The sequence below is a fragment of the Centrocercus urophasianus genome, unplaced genomic scaffold, assembly GCF_019232065.1.
Source record: "Centrocercus urophasianus isolate 14NV4802_14NV808 unplaced genomic scaffold, USGS_Curo_1.0 seq_33, whole genome shotgun sequence".
NCBI classification, from domain to species: Eukaryota; Metazoa; Chordata; class Aves; order Galliformes; family Phasianidae; genus Centrocercus; species Centrocercus urophasianus.
This window is the reverse complement of record NW_024884900.1, coordinates 5959483-5980987: the sequence shown is the minus strand read 5'-3', so window position 1 is coordinate 5980987 and position 21505 is coordinate 5959483. Positions and strand designations below refer to the sequence as shown.

Here is a 21505-nt window from a genome sequence, read left to right as displayed (position 1 = left end):
TCCCAAAAGTACCTTCTGGGAAGTCTGACTGCAGCCACCTTTAAATCATTTTGTTACTTTTTCTCTTTGGCCTTTTTCACTGCAGCTTTTGAAAGAAGCAGTTTGCACTTCCAGCAGGATGGGAGCTGGAACGGGGCCGTGCTGCATCCTCCAAGGCAGCGGAGCAAATGGCTCCCCAGCAAACGGCTGCGCTTTCTGGTCAGGAAACTCCTGTCCTTAGAGACTGCAGTCAACTGAAACGCGGGACCTAGCGGAGTGTTAAGTAACTGATGGAGTGGGTTTGCTGACAGGTTTTCTTTTGCCAGGTTTTGAAACCAAACGACAAGGTGAGGTAATGGAAGGTGGTGGTTTCACAGCATTACGGTGCGGGCACAGAGCATCTGTGTGTGGGAGCCCTTCCAGAGAGCGTGGGGGGAGCAGGCGGGGGGATGCGGAGAGAGCAAGGCTGTGGGGTCTCAGTGACCCCAACTCGGAGTTTGGATTGCCTGGCATATTAAGGGCATGCTTGCTACTGGGTGATAGTGATGGGTGAGAGTAGGTGGGAAGGGAAACAGGGACAGCTGAGACACGTGAGAAGACGAGGAGCCTCAGAGCAGGGCTGGAGCACTGCGAGTGAACATGGAGCCTGTTACTGGGAGCAGCACAACGGTGGTGATGTCTGAGGGTTGGTGCTGGGAGCAGTGTGATGGCAGCGCCCACCGACACCTCTCTGTAGGAGCGGTATGATGGCAGTGCCATGGAGGCCTATTTTTGGGGGCAGCATGATGGAGGTGACAAATGAGGCCCTGCAGTGCAGGTACAGCCTGGGGGCACTTTGTGCTGAGCCGGATGGAAAGGGAATGAACAGTGCCAGAGGGTGAGAACTGCATCTTGGAATGAATATCCAGTGTTTTGTTATTCCTGAGCAGGAGGAAAGGCTCATTCAATAGATCCTACAGACCTTTGGTGCTGAGGTGTTCACAGCTCTGGACAGTTGTTTGCATTTTAACAAAGCTCAGAGTTAAAGGTGTACCTGAAAAAATGGCACAGTGCTGTGCTGCTCCTATCACTGTGGTTTTGTTGCTGGTGCAACTGGTCTGAGCCCATAGCAGCTCCCTTTGAAAAGCCAGCGCTAACTTTCCCCTCTTGCAAGACTTTCTGATAGGCTTTCCCCTGTGTTTGCGGTAGGGGCTGGTGTCAGCCTGAGCAAAGCCACAAGAAACTTTCTTACATCTCTCTCTCTTTTAAGGCACCTTATCGATGAGCTCCATTGGCACCTCTGCTTTTGTTCCCTCTCTGCTTCATGCAGAGGCCACACACGCATTGACTCGCAGTCCAGAAATACTGCACAGAGCGCAGAATTTGTTCCAGTTAAAGCTCGTTTAAAAGCTGCCTGGGAATCAAGTTACTTGAGTACGCGGAAATAAAATGTGTTTATTGAAATTTCCTAGCTAATTCTGCGTGCGAAAGGTAGTTGCATCATTTTGCCAAGTGGCGGAATGCTTCTTAAGAAACAAGTTTATTTCATGCTTGCAGGTTTTTATTTATTCGTAAGGTGGGAGAGCAGCGGTTCTGTGCTCTCACTGAACTCTGATCTTTCCTTCGGCTTTGTTAGAAAGGGCTTCAGAGCACAAACTCATCTTGCAGAAAACAAACCTGGGAAGATTGCATAATGCATCTGCTAGGGAAGTGCAGTATCCCCCTAAGACAGGCTGCAGGTATGCAGGGCTGGGTCAGGCACTTCTGCTTTGGTGTCATCACTGCACTGAGAAATTGTCCTGCAACAGGAAATTAAAAACTGCAAAAAGTCCTGTTGAGAACCGTCATAGATCCAACACGTGCAGTCCTGAGAAAGGATGCAAAAAAACCCAAACTTCTGAATTTGCACAGAAACACTGGCCCTGAGCAGAAGCAGAGTTATTTGTTATGGCAGATTGGTAAAGCAGCTTCTGGTGGAACTGGGATGCTGAAGCGTGCCGATTCAGTATAAAGAACAGGAGGGGAAAGGTGGGCTGTGAGCTGAGTCGTGCACACTGTGCTGTGCTCCTGCACTGCCCCATGCTCTGGATGATGGCAGCAGAGCAGGACTGCGCTGGGGGTGGTGGAGCACCTGGTGGCTGCTGTGAAGGCAGGCAGTTGCTTTCCAGCTGGCTTATTACAGCAGATAGCAGATTGACCTCTTTGTTTTCTCTTTCTTTTTATATACACAGCGTGAAAGGAAACCTTCTAATGCTTGTTTTCTGAGGGTTGCTTTTAATGGCTTCTGCACTTAGTGCCTAAAACTTTGTCTCCTCTCTTTGCTCTGCTTCCCACCCCCACTAAATTTGTCTCAACAAGGCAGGAGCCCTGGAGAGAGAGTTCTCCAGCTATGTGTGGCTCAAGCAGCGTCACCTGTCTGCCCTAAATTGATGGCACTTTGGGGAAGGGGAAAGAAGTGGGAAAGAGAATAGTGCTGCTTGTTCTGCTTCCTCCAGCGCATGTTCCACGTCGGGCTGCGTCTGCGGGGATGGCTGAACAGTGCCAGCTCTTGGCCAGAAGGTTCACTGGACACTGATAGCAAAGAAGCGGAGAATGGCACTCAGACACGGTCTGCTATTTTTGTTTTGCATCAAAGGGCTGTGCAATGCACTGCTGTCTCTGTGCTGTTGCATCTCCTTGCACTCTGTGGCTGCAAGGCTGGGAAAGGGGATTTTACGTACCTTTGAGTGCCCTGCAGTACTCAGGGATGGGATCTCTGAGTCAGTGATGTTTACCTTATCATACTTACGTGGTTGCAGAAATAAGGCATGGGCCGTGTTGAATTTGTGCAATAACTGGGATATCTCATAAGATTGTCACAAAGTGTGGGAAATGTCCAGTGGTGCACGTGGGTTGCAATCCTCTGTTATTTACACTGAAAAAATGAGACTTGTAGAGTACGTGGTTGAGATCAAGCAAGGAAGCAAAAATGAGGATATTTGTCAAGTAATATTGATTTAGGGCTTGTTAACCATGATGGAGCTTGAAAACATAATATCTTTTTATATATCAGGTCTCACATCCAGGGCTAGATATTCACACTGCTCTTGTCTCCAAACCTGGAAGCGTGGGTCTCTGAATCCCACTTGTCCATTTGTAGAGTTCCTCGCTAGCCCTCTGTACTGTAAAACGAGCACTGAATTCCTTGGTCTGCTGAAATTCCCTCGTGCTTCACAATTAGTGTTTGCTTTGCTTTGCTTTAAATGTGGGCTTCCTTTTTAAATATAGTTTTCCAAGTTGCTGGCCGTACCAGATTGTTTATATTTTTTAAAAGCCTTCTGCTTAGCCGTTATATTGCTCTTTATAGTACTGCTTAACCACATTGGTTTCTGTTGCTCTTTTTTCTTGCATAAACTTAGCTGGGATGAATTTCAAATGTGGTTTATCCAACTGTTAAGTATTTCCCACTTTTCTGCAATAGATTTCACATATGTTACAGAATTCCAAACCAAGATCTGGTGGACATATTGCCCTATTTTTTTTTTCCTCAAAGTCAGAAATATGGTGTTTTTAAAGCCTTGCAGTGACGATATTTAGGTCACTGGCTCCAGCGTGCTGCCTAGCTTCAAATCCATTTGTCATATTTAGCTTATTTTCAAGGATTAAGATAACTGTGGTCCATATACATAGAAAAGAAAAAAAAAAAAAAAGACTTAAAGGGGAAAAAAGTTGATTCTTTTGAGCTGGAGGCTGCAGGAAGGACTTCTTCCCTCCAGAGGTCAGGCTGTGGGGTCGCATGGAACACATCTCCATCCCGTTGCTGAAGGTGCCAGCATTCAGCCCCCACGAATAGTAACCAACCGTCTAAAATTAACAACATCTGCTTTATTTTTACTGCAGTCCTTTACTCCGAGTTATTTGGGAATGGAGTCTGTAGCTGAGTGGAGGATTTAGATTTTTTTTTGTTTTTTTTTTGGTGTTATGTGGTAATATTGCAAGAAGGGGACAGACAGACAGGGCAGATTGTGCTGTTGGTTTATGCATTGAGAGGTGACACGTTCAGTCGAGTCTGGATCAGTGCAGTGGCATTCTGGAAGCAGAGTCCTGAGCAAAGGAACTGGTGGGGAGAGAACTTGGATGATGTGAATATATGTCATAGGATCGTTGAGTTGGAAGGGACCTTAAAGGCCCTTGATGAACAGGGATACTCGCAGCTCCATCAGGTGCTCAAGTATATTTATATATATCTCTGGGAAAGGAGACGGGAGGAGTGGAGGGATATCTCCTAATAATTTTAGAAGAACAGATTCCAGTGGTAGGAAAAGAAAATTCTACATTCAAATAAGGAGAGATTTAAGTGGAAGAAAGAATTGTGATGGCAGCATAGTACTGTATATATTGTCACTTGGCATTAAGAGTGACTGAAGCGTAACCGCAGGCTGAAGTGTAGGGTTGGCCAATGGGTGAGTTAGTCGTAACTTTTTTCACCAAAAAGCTCACAAAGGGAAAATCCAGTGTCTGCAGACAAGAAATAAACCCGATGTGTTGAAGATTGGTAATGTTCCCTGAATTTGGGCAATTAGGGTGTGAGTGCTGCACGCTGCTGCTGTTGTGAGTAATGTTGTGGTAGAGGCATGAATGCTTTTGAGGAAAACAGTGATATTTTGGCTGCAAGATAGAATTGAAAAGGTTGTAGACCTTTGTTGGACTTAATTTGGGAGCCCATTTTGTGGAAGCATGATGCTTTGTTCTGTACTGCCCTGAAGCTCAGCCGCCTCGCTATTCCAGACCGTGTGATGGACGCACACATGATGTTATTTTTCTGTAATAAACTGAACTCTAACTGTAGCCCCCTTTTTTTTTGCTCTTTTTCTTGACAGAGAGAACTCGATGCCACAGCAACAATATTGGCCAACCGGCAAGATGAAAGCGAGCAGTCCAGGAAGAAACTTATCGAGCAAAGTCGGGAGTTCAAGAAGAACACTCCAGAGGTAAGGAGCTGAGGTGTATCTAGGGCTCTTTTCTTAATGTTTTGTTCTCGTGATGTTCTCTGCTGAGACTGCTTTGTGTTGTACTGAAATAGGAGCTGACTTCTCAGAGCAAGTCTGAGCATCAGCCTTCAGTCAGGCTCGCTCTAAATTTTGTCGTAATCTAAAACCTGGAGAACTGCAAAAAAACAAAAGGTTCTTCAGTTAAACCGAATTCTCTTAGCGCTTGGGTGTAGCAAGTGATGTTTTGCTGCCTAAATAAATCTACATCAAGGGCACGACTTCAAAGATGCTCATTTTTCCACCAGAAATCAAACAAAGTTCAGTTGTTGATTTCACTGGAAATGCAACAAGGTCAGCACTGAGCTCCGGGCACAGCTCTGCAGCACGGCCGTGCGTTGCTCCCAGGTGGTGTGCGAAGGGTGTTGGAATGGTGCTGGGCCAAGCCTGGAGAGCTGAGTGCTGCTTGAATGGAGAGGATGGTTTTCAAACTCTTCCGTGACTATGATAGCATGTGCAGTACATGTCTGTGCACACACGTGCATGGTTGTGTATTAGATAGATAAAACTCATTTTCTGTATTGAATGCGTAGCAGTGCGTAGGGCATTTTTTGCTTCGTCCTGTTTGCTTCTTTTGCAAAGAAGTTTGCCATCAATTTGGGCTGGTACACAAGTGTTGGTTCTCTCTAGATACCAATCAGGAATCAGTTTATTCCCCTTGCAGAGAAGAACGGTCTATTGGGGATGGAGAGAGGTAAAAGAATATGAAGGTATAGGAAACTATACAAAATCCAGAAAATAAACGGATATCTGGGGCCACATTTTTTGAATTGTTTGCTAGAAGCTTAAGTTCATTCTCCAAAACTTATTTGAGTTTCCTGCTTCCTTCCTTTTTTTCCTGTAAGGAGAACTGCAGGCTGGGGCTACAGCTGCTGGCTCCTGAGGGATAGCAAACTCATGGATTCATCTCAGGGTGATTTCTTGAGGCCAGTTTTGTTTTTGCAGAGCAGGTTACTGGCAGGGAAAAAATCCAGCACTGCACTTTGTGAGAGGGCTGTGGTCACTCAGTGGGAATTGATGGGTGGAGGAAAAAGCTGTGCTATCTGTAGTCACTTCAGGAGATACAGAGAAAAAATGATTTGCTATTAGTTCAGTTCTGTTAACAAAACAAGGTGAACGCCTTCTGCTGCTAAATCATTTCATGGTAAAGTTTTAAAAACACTTTTACAAAGTATAGTTACGTAGCCTTCCACATAGTATTTTTCACACAGAGGGTGGTGACACACTGGAACAGGCTGCCCAGAGATGCTGTGGATGCCCCATCCCTGGAGGCATTCAGGGCAGGCTGGATGTGGCTCTGGGCAGCCTGGTCTGATAGTTGGTGACCCTGCACTTAGCAGGGGGGTTGAAACCAGGTGGTCATTGTGGTCCTTTTAAACCCAGGCCATTCTATGATTCTATGCCCTTGTGGCCAAAAGGACCAGTGGCATCCTGGGGTGCACTGAAAAGAGCGCGGCCAGCAGGTCGAGGGAGGTGATCCTCCCCCTGTACTCTGCCCTGCTGAGGCCTCATCTGGAGCACTGCGTCCAGTTCTGGGCTCCCCAGAACAAAAAAGACAAGGATCTCTTGGAAAGAGTCCAGCGGAGGACCACAAAGATGGTGAAGGGCCTGGAGCATCTCTCCTATGAGGAAAGGCTGAGTGAACTGGGTCTGTTCAGCCTTGAGAAGACTGAGAGGGGACCTGATCCAGGTCTATAAATATCTGAGGTGTGGGGGGGCAGAGTGGTGAGGCCAGACTGTTTTCAGCAGCATGTGGAGACAGGACAAGGGGAAACGGCCAGAAACTGCAGCACAGGAAGTTCTGCACCAATGTGTGCAAGAACTTCTTTAGGTGAGGTGACGGAGCACTGGAACAGGCTGCCCAGGGAGGTGGGGGAGTCTCCTTCTCTGGAGATGTTCAAGACCTGCCTGGACACCGACTTGTGTGACCTGGTGTAGGGAACCTGCTTTGGCAGGGGGTTGGACTCGATGATCTCTGGAGGTCCCTTCCAACCCCTACGATTCTGTGATTCTGTGATTTTGGAAGGGAGTGGAAGGGTTTCATTCATTCACAGACAAGATACAAAACGATGGCTCTGAACATCCCTGACACTTCGGGGAGTTTGGATCTGTGCTAGATTCCACATCTTTATCCAGTGCCCTGGGACTCCTAGCATGGACTGCTGATATTCTTTCTTTTCTTTCCCCTCTGTTGCGGCGTTCTTTCTGCAGCTTCATTTCCCAACATCTGACTCCTCTTCTTTGACAGAATTAAAAAATGAAAACGGGATCAAAAAACTAAAAAAAAGTCTCTGAACTGAGCAGCTCTACCAGACAGATATGCAGGTGTTGCTCAGCTGAGCAGGGTCTCCCTGTCCCATTCAAGGTGGCTGCAGTGGTAGGTATGGGCATTTCCTCCAGAATAAGTGAGACAGTGCTCTGCTGTCCTCGCTGGAAGAATTCATCAGCATTCCTCCCCACAAAAGCACTGCTGTGTTTATCTTCAGCTGTTTTCTGTCCTCCCCATAAGGAATAATGCTGAGTAATACTCCAAGCTTAGACCATTTTGGAGGGCTGGAGGATGATGGAAGGCAAGGTTATGACACCTTGACCTGATTTTTTTTTTAAAACTTCAGCTTCATCAAAAAACTTGCGCCATATGATAAAACCTTTCCCTGTGGTGGACAGGAAGCCACTGGCATTTCCCAGCTGACCCATTCATGTTACTGAACTTCAAGCATACTATTTTAATAACAAAGAGAACCCTAGTAGAAAACTTGCTTGCTTGCAGAACTGTTCTTTGAATAAATTAGTCAGTATGCAGCTTAATTAAAATTTCCAAGATGAAGTAACGTCTTTCTTCCTATGAAGAATGTGGATGGAATCGCTGAGTGTCACAACCTGCTCCAGAGTCCTGCTTTCCATTTTCATTGCTCATTCTGGATATATCCCCGCTGGTGCAGCAGTGGTTTGGTTTGCTGCAGCATCTCTTGCCCTCAGCTGTTGCTGTTCCCACCATAAATCAGGAAACAAATGTCGTTTGCCTTGAGTTTCCTATCCATTGCTGTCTGAGGTGTCCTCTAGACTTTCCACAGTGTCTGCCATAAGCAATCTCCTGCATAACAGAAAAGGACTTTAAAAACTACTAATGAAGTTGAGGATGTTTATGCTGCTGTTTTGGAAGACTCGAAAAGATTGTGACAGATCTTTGGGATTATTTCTGCCTTCTTTGCAAATTATCACATTGCAGAAGAAACGTAGTAATATTTTCATGCACATAGGAACAACTGCAGGGCTCTGTATTGCAGAGTATTAGAATACCGTTTCTGAGTTGGCAAATTTGGACATAAATCTAGGAGGCAGCATTTCGTGGTGCATAGCAGATGGAGGGGTGGTCATTACATGCAGAAACTTCAAGAAAGTTTGTCATTTCAGAAACACTTGTTACCCATCGCAGCCTTGAGGAGCCTGTGTCAGGCCCTCTTATCGCAGATGCTTTGGGGTATGTTCATCTCTGTTTGTTCCATCTCTGTTTGTTCCACCTCTGTTGTTCCATCTCAAGCAGCTACCGTGGAATGCTGACAAGAGATTACTGGAATCACTGATGTTATGTGACTGTCACTTGGAAGGCAACCCCAGATCTGTCACATGAGCCACCACCCTGCATCACCCTGTTGTGAGCAACTGCAATATTCATGTATTGTGAGGCTCTTGGTCTAATTCACCATGTCCTCATGTGCTGATTTGGTGTGAAGACACGAGTGTTGGAGGGACAGTCTGAGATTTGAAGGATCTCAAATAATTCTGGTGGCACAGATTAATGGTTTTTGGAGCCAAGTGAAGATACTTTGAAATGCTGATTGGTAGTTTCGCCTTGGGTTCTACCCACGTGCCTGCTTGAGCAACCACTTTTTGCTTACCTTTCTACTGTTCTGGTCTTTTGAAAGCTGATCTAGCACATAGAGCAGTGCAGATTTTAAATCTTGTTAGCAGCAATAGTGAAAAACACCCAAATAAGTAAATAAGTAAGTTGTTAAGGGCTTGTGGGGAAGGAAGACAATGGTATTTAAAGCTGTTTAATTTATAACTCTGTATTCTTTTCTGTGTCCTCTGTTTCCAAATGTCTGGAAAAAAAAAAAAAGCTTTAGTCCAGAAGACTAATAAACATTATGAAGTTTTCTAGTGTATTATTAACTTAGTTGTCAATCCACAGTCATTATGTAGCTGCATTTTGAGTTTGATTCCCAAAGCAAGATGTGTTTCAGTGAGGAGAACGATGCATTACAGCGTGCCTGTTGTTTATTCTTTGCACAGCAGGTTATTTAGTGCAGTGAGTTGTATTGTGCTTAGGTGTGTCTGCAGCTCTCAGTGTCTAATGAGCTCTGGCTGATGGTGTGTCTGTGACATGAAGTGGATTCCTGTCCAGTTTCAGACCTGAGGAGCAGTAGTCAGGACTCCTGGAAGGCTGGGTGAGGATGGGCTCTGCTGTGCACACAGCTGGACGAGGGGAGGTTGTGAGGTTGGCTGGCACTGCTTATATGAGTGCCAACACTTGAACAAACACTTTTGGCCACTTTTTAATTCTGATTGTAACAGAAGACAATTAAATGTGTCTGATTTAGCCATCTAAACCATCGAATTGCTGAGCTATACTGACTGTTGCCAATCTCACCTGCAACAGGGATGGTAAAATGGAGGGTCCACATCCCAGGGGCCATCGCCCTCCCCTTGCAGCTCATGGCTTTGGTCACTTTAGTCTTTTCCTGGGGGGAAGCTGAGCTGGGGTTTCCTTGCTTTTGTTGCCCTTCAATGTTGTTCCTGGGCTGCAAATGTGCTCTGTCTGTGAGATTTGGAAAGCCAAGATTACCTTAAAATGCTCAAATGGGCAGCTGTGTTTCGCAAAGCAGATTAAAGATTGGATCAGCAGTTAGGGAAGGACACAGGGGAACCTGTAAGCACGGACAGCAGAAGGGTGTTTTCAAAGCAGAGCTTTTAAATGCCCTGCGAAATGGAATATTGAAAGATGCCAGAAATCAAACACCCTGAGCTTCCCTCACCCGACCCGTCCTGCTCCTGTGTGTGATCCAGCCCCCTCTATGCATTATTTATGATTTATTCTTGAGATGATGTATGAAGTTGGTGCATGTTTGTAAGACCCACGTTTGTTTTACAGAGATGGCATTCCAATGGCAGCTGTAATTAAAGGAGGGGAGCTCAGTTATTATTAAACGAGGGCTCCGTTTTAGAAAATCCAACCTGCCAGAGTTCTTAAAGTCTCCATTGGTTCTGGAGTTTGGTTCTGGCATTCTATCGAATTAGCCGGTGTGCAGCAAAAGATAATCAAACGAAGCTTAAAGAAAAGAAAGACAAAAATAACTGGAACGAGAGGAGTGACATTCTAATTGCAGGTAGGGAAGTGTGGTGGGATCCTGGCAGCTCTGCATGGTCAGCTCAGGTCTGCTGTGCAGCACGGTGAGAGGCATCCCCTGCTTAGCACAGCTCCTGCAGACGCACAGCGCCAGGCTGCGTGCAGGGGTGGATATTGATTTGCTGCCATCTAGAGCTGGGTTCTTCTCCTCTTCTTTCTGCTGTTAAAAACAGCTTTGATTTGCATTCCCTGTGCTCGTGAGATTGCTCAGTGGGGGGATGGCCCTCCTCCCCTTCCCCAGGGAGCCCTGGGATGGCTGTGTTTGGAGCAGGGCACGGTGCTGTGCCACAGCACAGCTCAGTGCAGTGTGAAACTAGACAACTCAGTGCACGGCAGGCCATGAAAAGAACCAGCTTTAGATGTCCTTCCGTACTTATTACTTGAAAATTAGTGCACGAGAAAATGTGGGAGCATAAGTTCACCTCTTCTTTACCCTCCCCATGACTTTGGAGAGATTGGTGTTAGGACGAAATGAATTTGCAGATAAGCAGTTTGTTCAAAAAGAGTCTTTTTTTTTCTATTCTGTGTGACTCAGACATCATTATCAGTGTTCTTTCTATTCTATCATAAAATTGTTCTGTGTTTTTAAGATTCCTCACATATTTAAAACCTTAGCAGAATGTTAAAATATCTCACTTGCTGATGTAAAACACTGCCATGTCCTTCTGTAAAGAGACAAGATAATAAGAACAGAGAAGTAGGGATTACCTCCCAGGTCTAGAACATGGACAGATACCTTCAGCATAATCAATTTTCAATATATTTACCTCGAGAGTCTTTGGATAAAGCTGGAGATCTATGGGTGATGGCTTTATTAAGGAGTTCCAAAAACATTCAAGAAGGTGGCCCATCTGATTGAACTGAATGTGTTAATGTGGTTCAAGTAATTAATTACTCCGAAGCCACTTGCTCGTGGTGACTTCAATTTATTCTGTTTAAGCACTTTTCTGGTTAACATGCTTGACAGCTGAACGCATTTTTCTTCTAGCAGCATCAGTTGTTCCAATACCTACTGCAGGTATTGGATCTCAGTAATGCTAGGAGTGCTGTATTTTGCATTGCAGAAGAGAGGAACGAGGGATATGTACCTACAGGCAGCTGCTGCTGTGTTCTGTGCTGTGCTATTTCATAGAATGGCCTGGGTTGAAAAGGGGTGCAATGACCGTCCAGTTCCAACCCCCTGCTATGTGCAGGTCACCAGCCACCAGCCCAGGCTGCCCAGAGCCACATCCAGCCTGGCCTCCAGGGATGGGGCATCCACAGCGTCTCTGGGCAGCCTGTTCCAATGCCTCACCACCCTCTGGGGGAAAAACTTCCTCCTCATAACTAACCTAGACCTGCCCTGTCTCAGTTTAAAACCGTTCCCCCTTGTCCTATCACTGTCCACACTCGTAAACAGCCATTCCCCCTCCTGCTTATATCCTCCATTCAAATACTGGCAGTCCACAATGAGGTCTCCCTGGAACCTTCTCTTCTCCAAGCTAAACGAGCCCAGTTCCCTCAACCTTTCTTCATAGGAGAGGTGCTCCAGCCCTCTGTTTATAAAGGTAAGTGTGAAACTGGGTAGGTAGATGCCGATCCCACAGCGATAAGGCTGAATGCTTCCAAAGCAATTCTGAAGTTCACTACCTAAATTCACTCAGACCTTGTGAGCAGTAGGTGGACTTATTTTCAAGACTCAGCATCTGAACACGCTCTTCCTTCCTGTGTGTGCTTACCAGAAGAAATAATTAAACGTCTTCCATCAGTACTTTAACTTTGTGAGCAAATGTTCTGTAAATCTCCTCCAGTTCATCCACTGGACCACCTCAAAGTCACTCAGGTGTAATTAAAGGCACATGTTGTTCTCATTAAAATTATTATGTTGTCGTGAATAACTTTTAATAACAGTTGCCAGTAATGAGGGATTCTTTTCATTGCTCTGACAGTGGATAAGTGAAAAGTTGGATCTACTTGAAACAAGAGCAGAAACGATTAATGCATTGAGGGAAAATGCTCACTAACGAAGTGACTGCAGTGCAGAGCTGTGAGCATTTCTCTTTAAAAAACAAACAAGAAGACAACAAACTTCCTGCACAGTTGCTCTTTTGTAGGGTCAGATTTTGGATAGCAAATGCTGAAGAGGAGAAATGTTGGTAAAATTCTCTTAAACCTGTCGGCATCCACATTCTTGTAGCATGTTTTTCTTTTTTTTTTTTCTTCTTTCTTTTTTTAAAGGCTTCCTGGTAACCATTTTTAAGTAACTTAAATGACATAGAAGAATTAGAGCAGTGGAGAGTCGTTTTTATTTTAGAATTCTTTTTGCATTAACACATCTGCAGTGTTGATGAATATATGGAAAAATGAAATTGTGCTTCTATCCCGCCGTGTCTCCAATGTGACAATAAATCAACTTTTTTTTCCTTTTAAAATGTCTGGCCTTGTAATTTATGTTTGCATAACCCATTACTAAATTCATAGTAGGTGTTTTAGTTGGCAGGCACAGTTCCAGAGATTCAGTGGACCCGCTTTAATACTGAGCTTTTGTTACTGTTCATAATTATGTGCAGTAATATACGTGTTTTCTTAATTATAGAGACTAGGCTGCCTTCAGTTTGGGATCTCTTACTTCCTCAACAAAAAATTGTGCTTTAATCCTTTGAAAGAAGTGGTGTCTTTCAGGCTTTTGAGAAGCAAAATGCATTTTCCAGGTTGTTCTTTTTTTCCCCATTTTTGGAGGAAGGAGTAAAAAAGATGAAAATGTACAGAAAGTAAAGCCACAATATTGAGAATTTTGGAGGATTCTTTTATTTTATAGTCAGGCTGTAAATATTTAGACCAGTTTCAAGACAGTATGCAAATAAAAGGAGTTTTATTAATAACCATTATCTGGACCCTGGCAATAAATATGTATGACTCACACAGGAGTAAACCCACCCAATAAATATAAAAGCCATACAAAACCATTAAAAAATTTTAATGGACTTGCAGATGGAATAATTTAATGCAACTGTAGTTACTCAGGTTCCAACTGCTGTTAGTATTTCTCATCTGCTTGAAAGCTTTCATCTGAAATACATTGCTACCATTCACGATTCCACCTTGTCTCTGTTTAAAACCATAAAATTGTGGTTTCACCATTTGTGAAGCACTAATGCTTATTTATGGTGATATTTCTGCATTTTTAAGCGTGGAGGTGGTTATTTATTTCTCAAACATACATTGACTTTCCAAAAGAAAGTTCTGGGAAGCTGCAGCAGATCTGTGCTCTGCCCATGTCTGGGGTTTGCAGAGTGGTGCCAGGTGAGTGTGCTGGGTTGGAATGGACCTTAAAGATCGTGTAGTGCCAACCCTACAGTGCCTGAATGTGTCGGGACTCCTCAGCCCCGTGTGTCAGAAGTGGTCATAGAATCATTGTGGTTGGCAAAGACCTCTTGGATCCCCAGATCCAACCCCAACCCACCTTACAGTGCCCAGTGCCACATCCCTCAGCGCCACATCTCTGCAGTCCTTGAACACCTCCAGGGATGGTTCCCCCCCACCTCCCTGTGCAGCTGTGCCACTGCATCACCACTCTTTTGGCAAAGAAACTGTTCCTAATACCCAACCTGAACTTCCCCTGCTGCCACTTGAAGCCGCAAAGACCTGAGTCTTGTCACAGAATCATAGGCATTGGAAGGGACATCTAGTGATCATCAAATCCAACTCCTGGCAGGTTCCCTAGGATATGTTGCCATGCTGGTGAGGTCCTGATGCTGCCAGCCCTCAGAATGCTGAGATTCAGTGGAAGTCAAAGGTTGAGCGTGGCCATCAGCATGCAGCAGTCCCAGAGAGCAGCGCGCCTTTAAAGCCAGCACTTCCTGCAGGCAGCACATCTTGTGCCTGCGGTGTGCCTGGTTCATCCATGCAGTGAAAATAAGGGCACCAATAAAAGAAATGAAGTGATGCTTTGTTAGGAAGACATTTTTAGTCCAAAAAATCAGGTAACTGGTTGAAGTAGTTGTTCAATTAATGCTTGATAAAGCAGTAAGCCAGTTTAAAATGTACTTGCAGTTACAGGAAGAGGAATATATTAAGCTCACCTGTTGAGAGGATTATCTCTGCTAAGCACACACGTTTTACATGAGACCAAAATAGATCCTTAAAAAATTAATACTAAAATAGGTTTACAGCCGAGAGAGAGATTTCTTTCCGACCTGTTTTGTGGTGTGCTCATCTGCTTTTTCAGGAATTTTAAGCACTGAAGGAATGAAGTCAAAGCTGCTGCTTGTCTTTGAAATGGATGCCTCTTTGATAAGCCTCTGATCTCCGTACCCAGAGTTGTAGCAGCAGATTCAAACACTGATTGTAAAATGGGGAGACTAAAACGTAGCCACGGCAGCTTCAAACACTCTGTCTCTCTGTCAGATTCAATGCACAGGACATTGCCAGGAGTTAAAACGAAGCAAAATTAAAGTAGCCTACTAAATTTACCTGCCATGGAGAATCCACAAAAGAGCTGCCACTTCTAATCCTCAGATTCATTTCAAATTATTATTTTTTCAAATTAGACTCCCTGATCTCTTCAGCTCAAGCTGTTGTACGGATTTGAAAAGCTGTCTCTTCTTGTCAGATCACTGGTTTAATAATAATAATATCTCGCGTTTATATAGTCCTTTTCATCCTGCAGCTTCCTAAAGTGCTTTACAAGCTTTATGTGTACAAAACCGTGCAACCACCTCTTGGGTGGCTGGTGCTACTCAGCTGCAGGAGTGGCTGGCAGCTTCGTGTGCTCACCTTCCTCCTTCCCATGGAAGCCTTGAGGGAAAGGCAAAGCTGCTGATGGTCCCAGTTCATCCCAGTGGGATCACGACGTTATCCCTGGCGCAGGATGCTGTGTCCATCCCTGGGCTTGATGAGGAAGGTCACTCAGTGCTGCCTTGCCTTTTTCACTGGGAGCAGGAGCGCAGGTAACTTCAATATAGAAGTTATACTGGTTTTAAAAAATCCGGTCTTGGACATGAATGCTCTGATTCTTGTCTTTCTGCTGGACGCTGCTTGGACTCTGGCTTGTCAATAAACGTGTTGCAATGGGGTCTTTGAAGCTGGGGACAGTCACACAGGATGAGTTTGTCAGATGAGTCCCAGTGCTTGAGGACATCATTTATGGGAGAAAAGAGGTCCTGAAGTGGGACGTGCACTGCGGTGGTGGAAGGGGCACAAACAGCTTCCTCAGTCTTGGTTGCCTTCTGAAGGAAGAAAGGGCAGGATCACATTTACAGAGGTTTAGACACCTTAGTATGATGAGACCCAGTTTTCTGTAATGATTGATCTAGTTCATTATCTTCATGTGTTAGTACTTAATGCTTCATTTTTGTTTGGCTTCAAGTTCACAAGACTGCTGATACTGGAAGGCTGTGATTAAAAAAATAAATAAATCAGGCTCCTTTGTTCCCAAATGTAAGAGCTACTGAAGAGCATACAGCTCTGATGCATTCCTACGGTTTGGATCATCTCTTCAAAATCACCCTGCATTTAAGGTACTGGATGCCATTAGAGACTGTTTACTTGGTCTGGATTCACTTCAAATTGCCTTGCCTTCTTCCTCCTCCTTCCTTACCTCCCATCTGGAGGCATGAGATGTTGAAAAGGAATGCTTCTCTTATGCCTGGGAGAAAGGGTTGTGGAGAGCCAGGAAGAGAGAGACACAGGGCCAGCCTTGGTCTCAGAGGCCTTCAGTATGTGGGACAAAAGAAAGTGAGCATCCGTAGACACTAATGTTAATGGACGCTTGTCCCATCTCTGGCTGTAAATTATTGAGATCCTGCTTCTATCTGGTAATGCAGCCTAATCAGAGTCAGGTTTTCTGTTTTGACCCTGCAGGGAACCATCTCGTTCCATGTCTGCGTTTTGTCCAGTCGCCGTGCTGGGAATCTCCCTCTCCGGCCTCCTGGTGGCCCATCCAAGGAGCGGTGCGGCCCTGCTTGCCCAACAGATGACTTTCAGGGGCAGCAGTCAGCGCTGCGGCTGTTCCTGCAGCCCTTGGGCAGTGCCAGCAGGGCACAGGGCTGCTGAGGACACAGCACTGCACACATCGCCGCGCCGAGGCCGCCCCAGCAGGATGCCCCACGCAGGACAGGGCTGCCCTGCCTTCTGCAGAGCAACCCGTGCGATTCCCCCATCACGCAGCCTTTGCAACTCATTATTTTTTATTGGCAGTGGGGAGACAGTGTGCAGCAGTGCGGTGATGGGGATGCCCAAAGACGTGGGGGCTGCACGGGGTATCATGTATTTTTCAGCTCTGTTCCCACTTTACCTTTATTCTCGCTGCCTAATCTGCAGGTTTCTTAAAGGGATTATGCTCCCAAGCCCAGGACTTAAAGATAGTTTTAATGAGTTTGATGAGGCTGTGGAGCAGGCTTCCACAGGTGCCCATCTGTCTAAGTAGCATTTTTAATAGCAATTCCCTCTGCTCAGTAATGCTTTGAGGACTTCTTCCCCACCTCATAGTGGCATATAAAGGCAGGCTCTACTGCATGTTAACATCGTTCCCCAATAAAAGATCATCTTTAGACTTAAAGCTGTGGTTCGCTGGTGCAAGAGCCTTGTTCTTTGTCAGCAGCAAAGGAGTGTAGGGGTTTGTGTGAGTCCAGAATCACAGAATCCTTTGAGTTGGAAGAGCCCATAAAAGGTCACGTCTGGCTCCCCACAGTGACCAGGGACATCTACAGGGATGCTCAGCCCCTCAGTCTCTGCCACCACTGCCTTTTGTGGAGGATACTTCTTGCCAATCTCCCACAGGTGGCAATTTGTTCTAAAATGCCCACAACAACCCTAACCGTCAAGATTCTTTCCTAAGGAAAGTAACCTGTGAGTTCATATTACCTGCTTCAGTTTCTCTATGAGCACGACTTTAGACGTGTACTTAAGTGAGGACTGGGAAAACAGCTTCTAGTAGGTATTAATTTACGTGAGTTCTAACTCGTATGTTTAGAACATATGTTTTAGAGAGCTTTTGACTGTTAAAACCTGCTGCTTGTCCAAAACTAAGTATTGCTGTGCTGTTCTCCAAGTCAGTGTAGTTTCAGAGCAAGGAAGAAAGATGTCTGCATTCCTTGATATTACTATTCCTGATAACAGAGGAAAGAGACACAACATGTTTTTGCCTGTGAGCTTTTGAAATATCAGAAATATTTTGGGGAGACAGATTAGTGGGCAAAGTGCATGCAGTCGGGCTGCTGCTCAAAACAAAAGCTTTCGGTGGCTATGAATGTTGTGTTATCTTTTTGGTAGCTGGTGATACATTCATTGTATGACTTCAAAAACAGACTGGCTGTCTTCACGTGGAGTAATGAAATCTGGTAACTTTTCCAAAAGTCCTTATGATGACAGTGATCACATATTAAACTCTTGGACACTCAGGTTTCTGAGCACAGTGTGTGGTAAAGTGGTTTTGTATGATGTCTTCATGCTTCACTTGAGTCCCTTTCACCCCAAGCCACTCTGATCCAGAATACATTGAAGACAGGAAGTCTGTTTTGGGGCACTTGGGAGGCATCGCTGGCTGTGTTCTTATATTTCCAAATCAGGCTGACTTTTTTTCTTAATTAACAGTTCACCACTACTTTATGCCTAAAATTATGAGCCCATACAATGTACAGATGTGGAAAAATACAACTTACAATGTTAATGCTCACCAATTTGATAGTTCCCAGTAACTGCTGTTCTCTCGTTTGTTTTATTTTGGTTTCAGTTCTATAAAAAAGGATGGAAAAGTGTTTTTTTCCTTGTCAATACATGCAAATGCTAAGTGCTTAGATGTGGCATCATTTGCAGCTTTTAAGGATAAGCAGGTACTTGAGTGCTAATAACATCTCTAGATTTGTTTCCTCCTTTTAGCAGGCAGGGTGATTTGAAGGAGCAGAAAATGGCTCACAAGTCCCGACTTGCTGCTGCCAAATGCAAAGGTCTATAATTGAAGTTTGGCATTGGTTGCCCCTTTCATAAGAAGTTGTGTTTTACCATGCAGGATTAAAAATGTTGGGAGTGCAACACAATCAGATGTAAATGATGTTATATAAAATCTGCCACATCTCTGCTGTTGAGAAATATTTCCACTGAAACGAACAGTTTGATTTTACCAATGCAGTAACTTTTCCGTGCTCTCCAAGGATGGAATTGGCAGTGAGCATTCCAATGACCCAGCCTGATGGAAAGATTTATGTTGTCGGTTATGTTGTATTTGTAGAACCTTGTGTGTTCCATGCTTTGATGTTCCTCAGTCTGATCTTTCAGAATTTGTGCCAGGAATTAGAATTAAACATTGGAATTAATGAAAATGTGGAACACTGAACTGCTACGTTTGTTGACTGTAGAAGATAATGGAAGGATAACTGGTAAACAAATACACAGGGCTTGAAATGTCCTCGGTGTTAATTCAATTATCACAATATCAGATATCATACACTGATACTGTGTGTAGAGTGCCTGTTAGTAAAATTTGCACATTTGCTCCTCTGTTGTCAGTTTCTGAAAGCTAAAAGATTCACTTCTTTATGTCAGTGAAGTTGGATAGTTTCTAAACGGCAGATAGATGCATTTGTGGGCAGTGCCACGCTGCTTCTGTCCCCTTTCCTCCCATCTTCATATTTAGCAGCAAATTCTCTTTTGGTTGTATGGTTTTATGCAGTGGTGCACGATCAGAAGTGATGCTGCAGCAAGGTGATATTAGAGGGATAAAAAATCAAGTGCAAAGAGCACTCATGTTTGATCTTCAATACATGGCAGCTTATAAGCTTAACATTCTATAGTGAAAGTAAGAGGGAAGGTATGTAAATCTATGAGGGAGAGCTATTTCTGGGAATGAAGTGACTCTTATTAGATGAAAAAAAGGAAATATTAGCCATAATGTCAGTAGGTGAGTAGAAAAAAAGGTGCTCAGCGGCTCAAAGTCACAACATTTATCTTGTTAAAAGCAGGGTCTTTGCAGTTGGGATCTTTGGCTGGAGGTTTTCCAGTGCGGAGTGACTAAGTAAGAAAAGACAACTCCCAGAGCTGCTGGGTGGAGTCCCTCGGCTGGTACCAGCTAATTCCCAGAAAGGAAAACAATCGCTCCTTAATGGGAATTCTTTAAACCAAAGATTATTCACTTATCAATACTCTAAAAATATCTTGAATAGTTTTCCAGGTTCTCAAGTGCCGCAGTGGTTTTGCTCAGTGGTTTTGCTGAGGATACACGCGTTGTGTGGTGCAGAGGTGGCAGGCGTGCGCTGGAATGTTTCTAGGTTCTCCTTTAGCATACAAGAGCAGAAGGGGAGATGAGAATTGAAAGAAAGGGATTAAATGAGGTGCAGTGCTGCTCTGTTTCTTGGCCAGTGAGATCAGAATTCTGGATCTTTCCCTTACAAATGCATTGCAGGGGGAAATGGTACATTTCCAATATTTGCCTCCTTGTATTGATGGACTTGAATTATTATTTCTTTTCAAATCAGTATAAAGTTTTCTTAAAACATGTCTGAAAAACACATCTGTCGAGTTTTATGTGTTCTGCTGGAGTCATGGATGGGCGCCAGATTTTTATACACAGTGGCAGAGTGAGGTGGTGTTAAGGTGCAATAGCAGTCAGTATTGCTTTAATATTGATAAAATGCTTTGCAGACGAACACTTCCCAGTTAGAATGGATTGGCAGGGATCTGCATCCTTGTCATCAGTAAATCCACATGCCTTAAAACATTCAACTGCACTTTTCTGTTGTATTTCTCGCGCATGAGCTAATTAGGAGGTAGTTTGTGCTAAGTTAATGAGAACACTAAAAGTCAGAGATTGTTTTCTACACAGAATCAAAGGAAATTTCCAGAGGTTGATCATTTATAGTGTTCTGAATGTGAAGCTTGCTTTTTGTTTTGGGATGTAAGTCTTTAAGGTACCTACTTAGAATTGTCAAGGTTGGAAAAGACCTCTAAGATCATCCAGTCCAGCTGTACACCTACCACCAACGTTGCCCACATCCCTCAGTGCCACATCTCCACGGTTCTGGAACACCTCCAGAGGTGGTGACCCCATCACCTCCCTGAACAGCTGCCACTGCAGCACCACGCTGGAGAAAAAATTTCTCCTAATACCCAACCTGAACCTCCCCTGGCAACTTGAGGCCATCAGCTCTCGTCCTATTGCTGCTACCTGGGAACAGAGGCCAATCCCCACCTCATCACTGTAGAGAGCAATGAGATCTTCCCTGAGCCTCCTCTTCCTCAGACTGGACCGTCCCAGTTCCCTCCGCCGCTCCCCATAAGATCTGTGCTGTTTTATTTGTTGACTGATGGAAGTTTGTTACTTTCATCGGTGCATTGTCGTCTTTCATATTTAAAGCCATAAATGGTGTGCTCAATTTATCAGCAGTTGGAATAGGGTAAGGTATTACTTTCACATTTGGAAAAACGTTGAGTGTAGAAACACTTTCCTTAACCCGGAACAGATGGGAGCATAGTTTGTCATTGATCAGGTGGAGGTGCTGAATGTGGTTGGATGAGATGATCTTAAAGGTCTTTTCCAACCGTAACGATTCTGTGCTTCTGTAAAACAGTGTCACTTTTGAATATATGCTTTCATGTATGGGAAGGTGTAATTCTCCACAGCTCACAGGGCAGCACAGTGCCTTCTCTCCTGGGTACCACGAGTGAGGCCAGGAGAGCTCTCAGTGCCGCGTGGACACAGATCTGCTGCTCCTCCCAGCCACGTCAACTGGGGAGATGTAAGCAGGTCCCACTGCAGTGCTGGTGAAGGAAGTGGTCTCATCCTGCATGGGCACATATTCTTTTCCCAGGACTTGTGGGTGGTTTTTGCATCATAGAATCATTAAGGTTGGAAAAGATCTCTAAGATCCTCGTCCAACTGTCAACCCATCACCACCATTCCCACTAACCATGTCCCTCAGTGTCTACTCTTGGAAGCAAGTAATTTATTTAAAGATGGGCAGGCTGCTCAATTACTCTTATGTGGGGCTATGTGTATACACTCCTTTAATGCATATCTCAAGACTTGGATCTTGCAGATTAATCCAGATTTAACAAAATAAGAAGCATTCTTGTGCTAAAATGATTTTTAGGCTTACAGCAAGGGTGTAGTCACTGTCCTCCCTTCATCTGGGGAGACTGA

At 44.6% G+C, this 21505-nt stretch overlaps 1 protein-coding gene across 1 annotated transcript in view; it reads left to right on the top strand.

Moving 5' to 3' along the window:
- The first annotated feature begins 618 nt into the window (after window positions 1–618).
- CUX1 (cut like homeobox 1) overlaps window positions 619–21505 on the top strand; it is a 177916-nt gene continuing 157029 nt past the window's right edge. The window contains exons 1-2 of the mRNA XM_042830406.1: window positions 619–720; window positions 4818–4928. Of these exons, the coding sequence (XP_042686340.1) occupies window positions 619–720; window positions 4818–4928 (213 nt within the window). The remainder of the gene's footprint in view (window positions 721–4817; window positions 4929–21505) is intronic.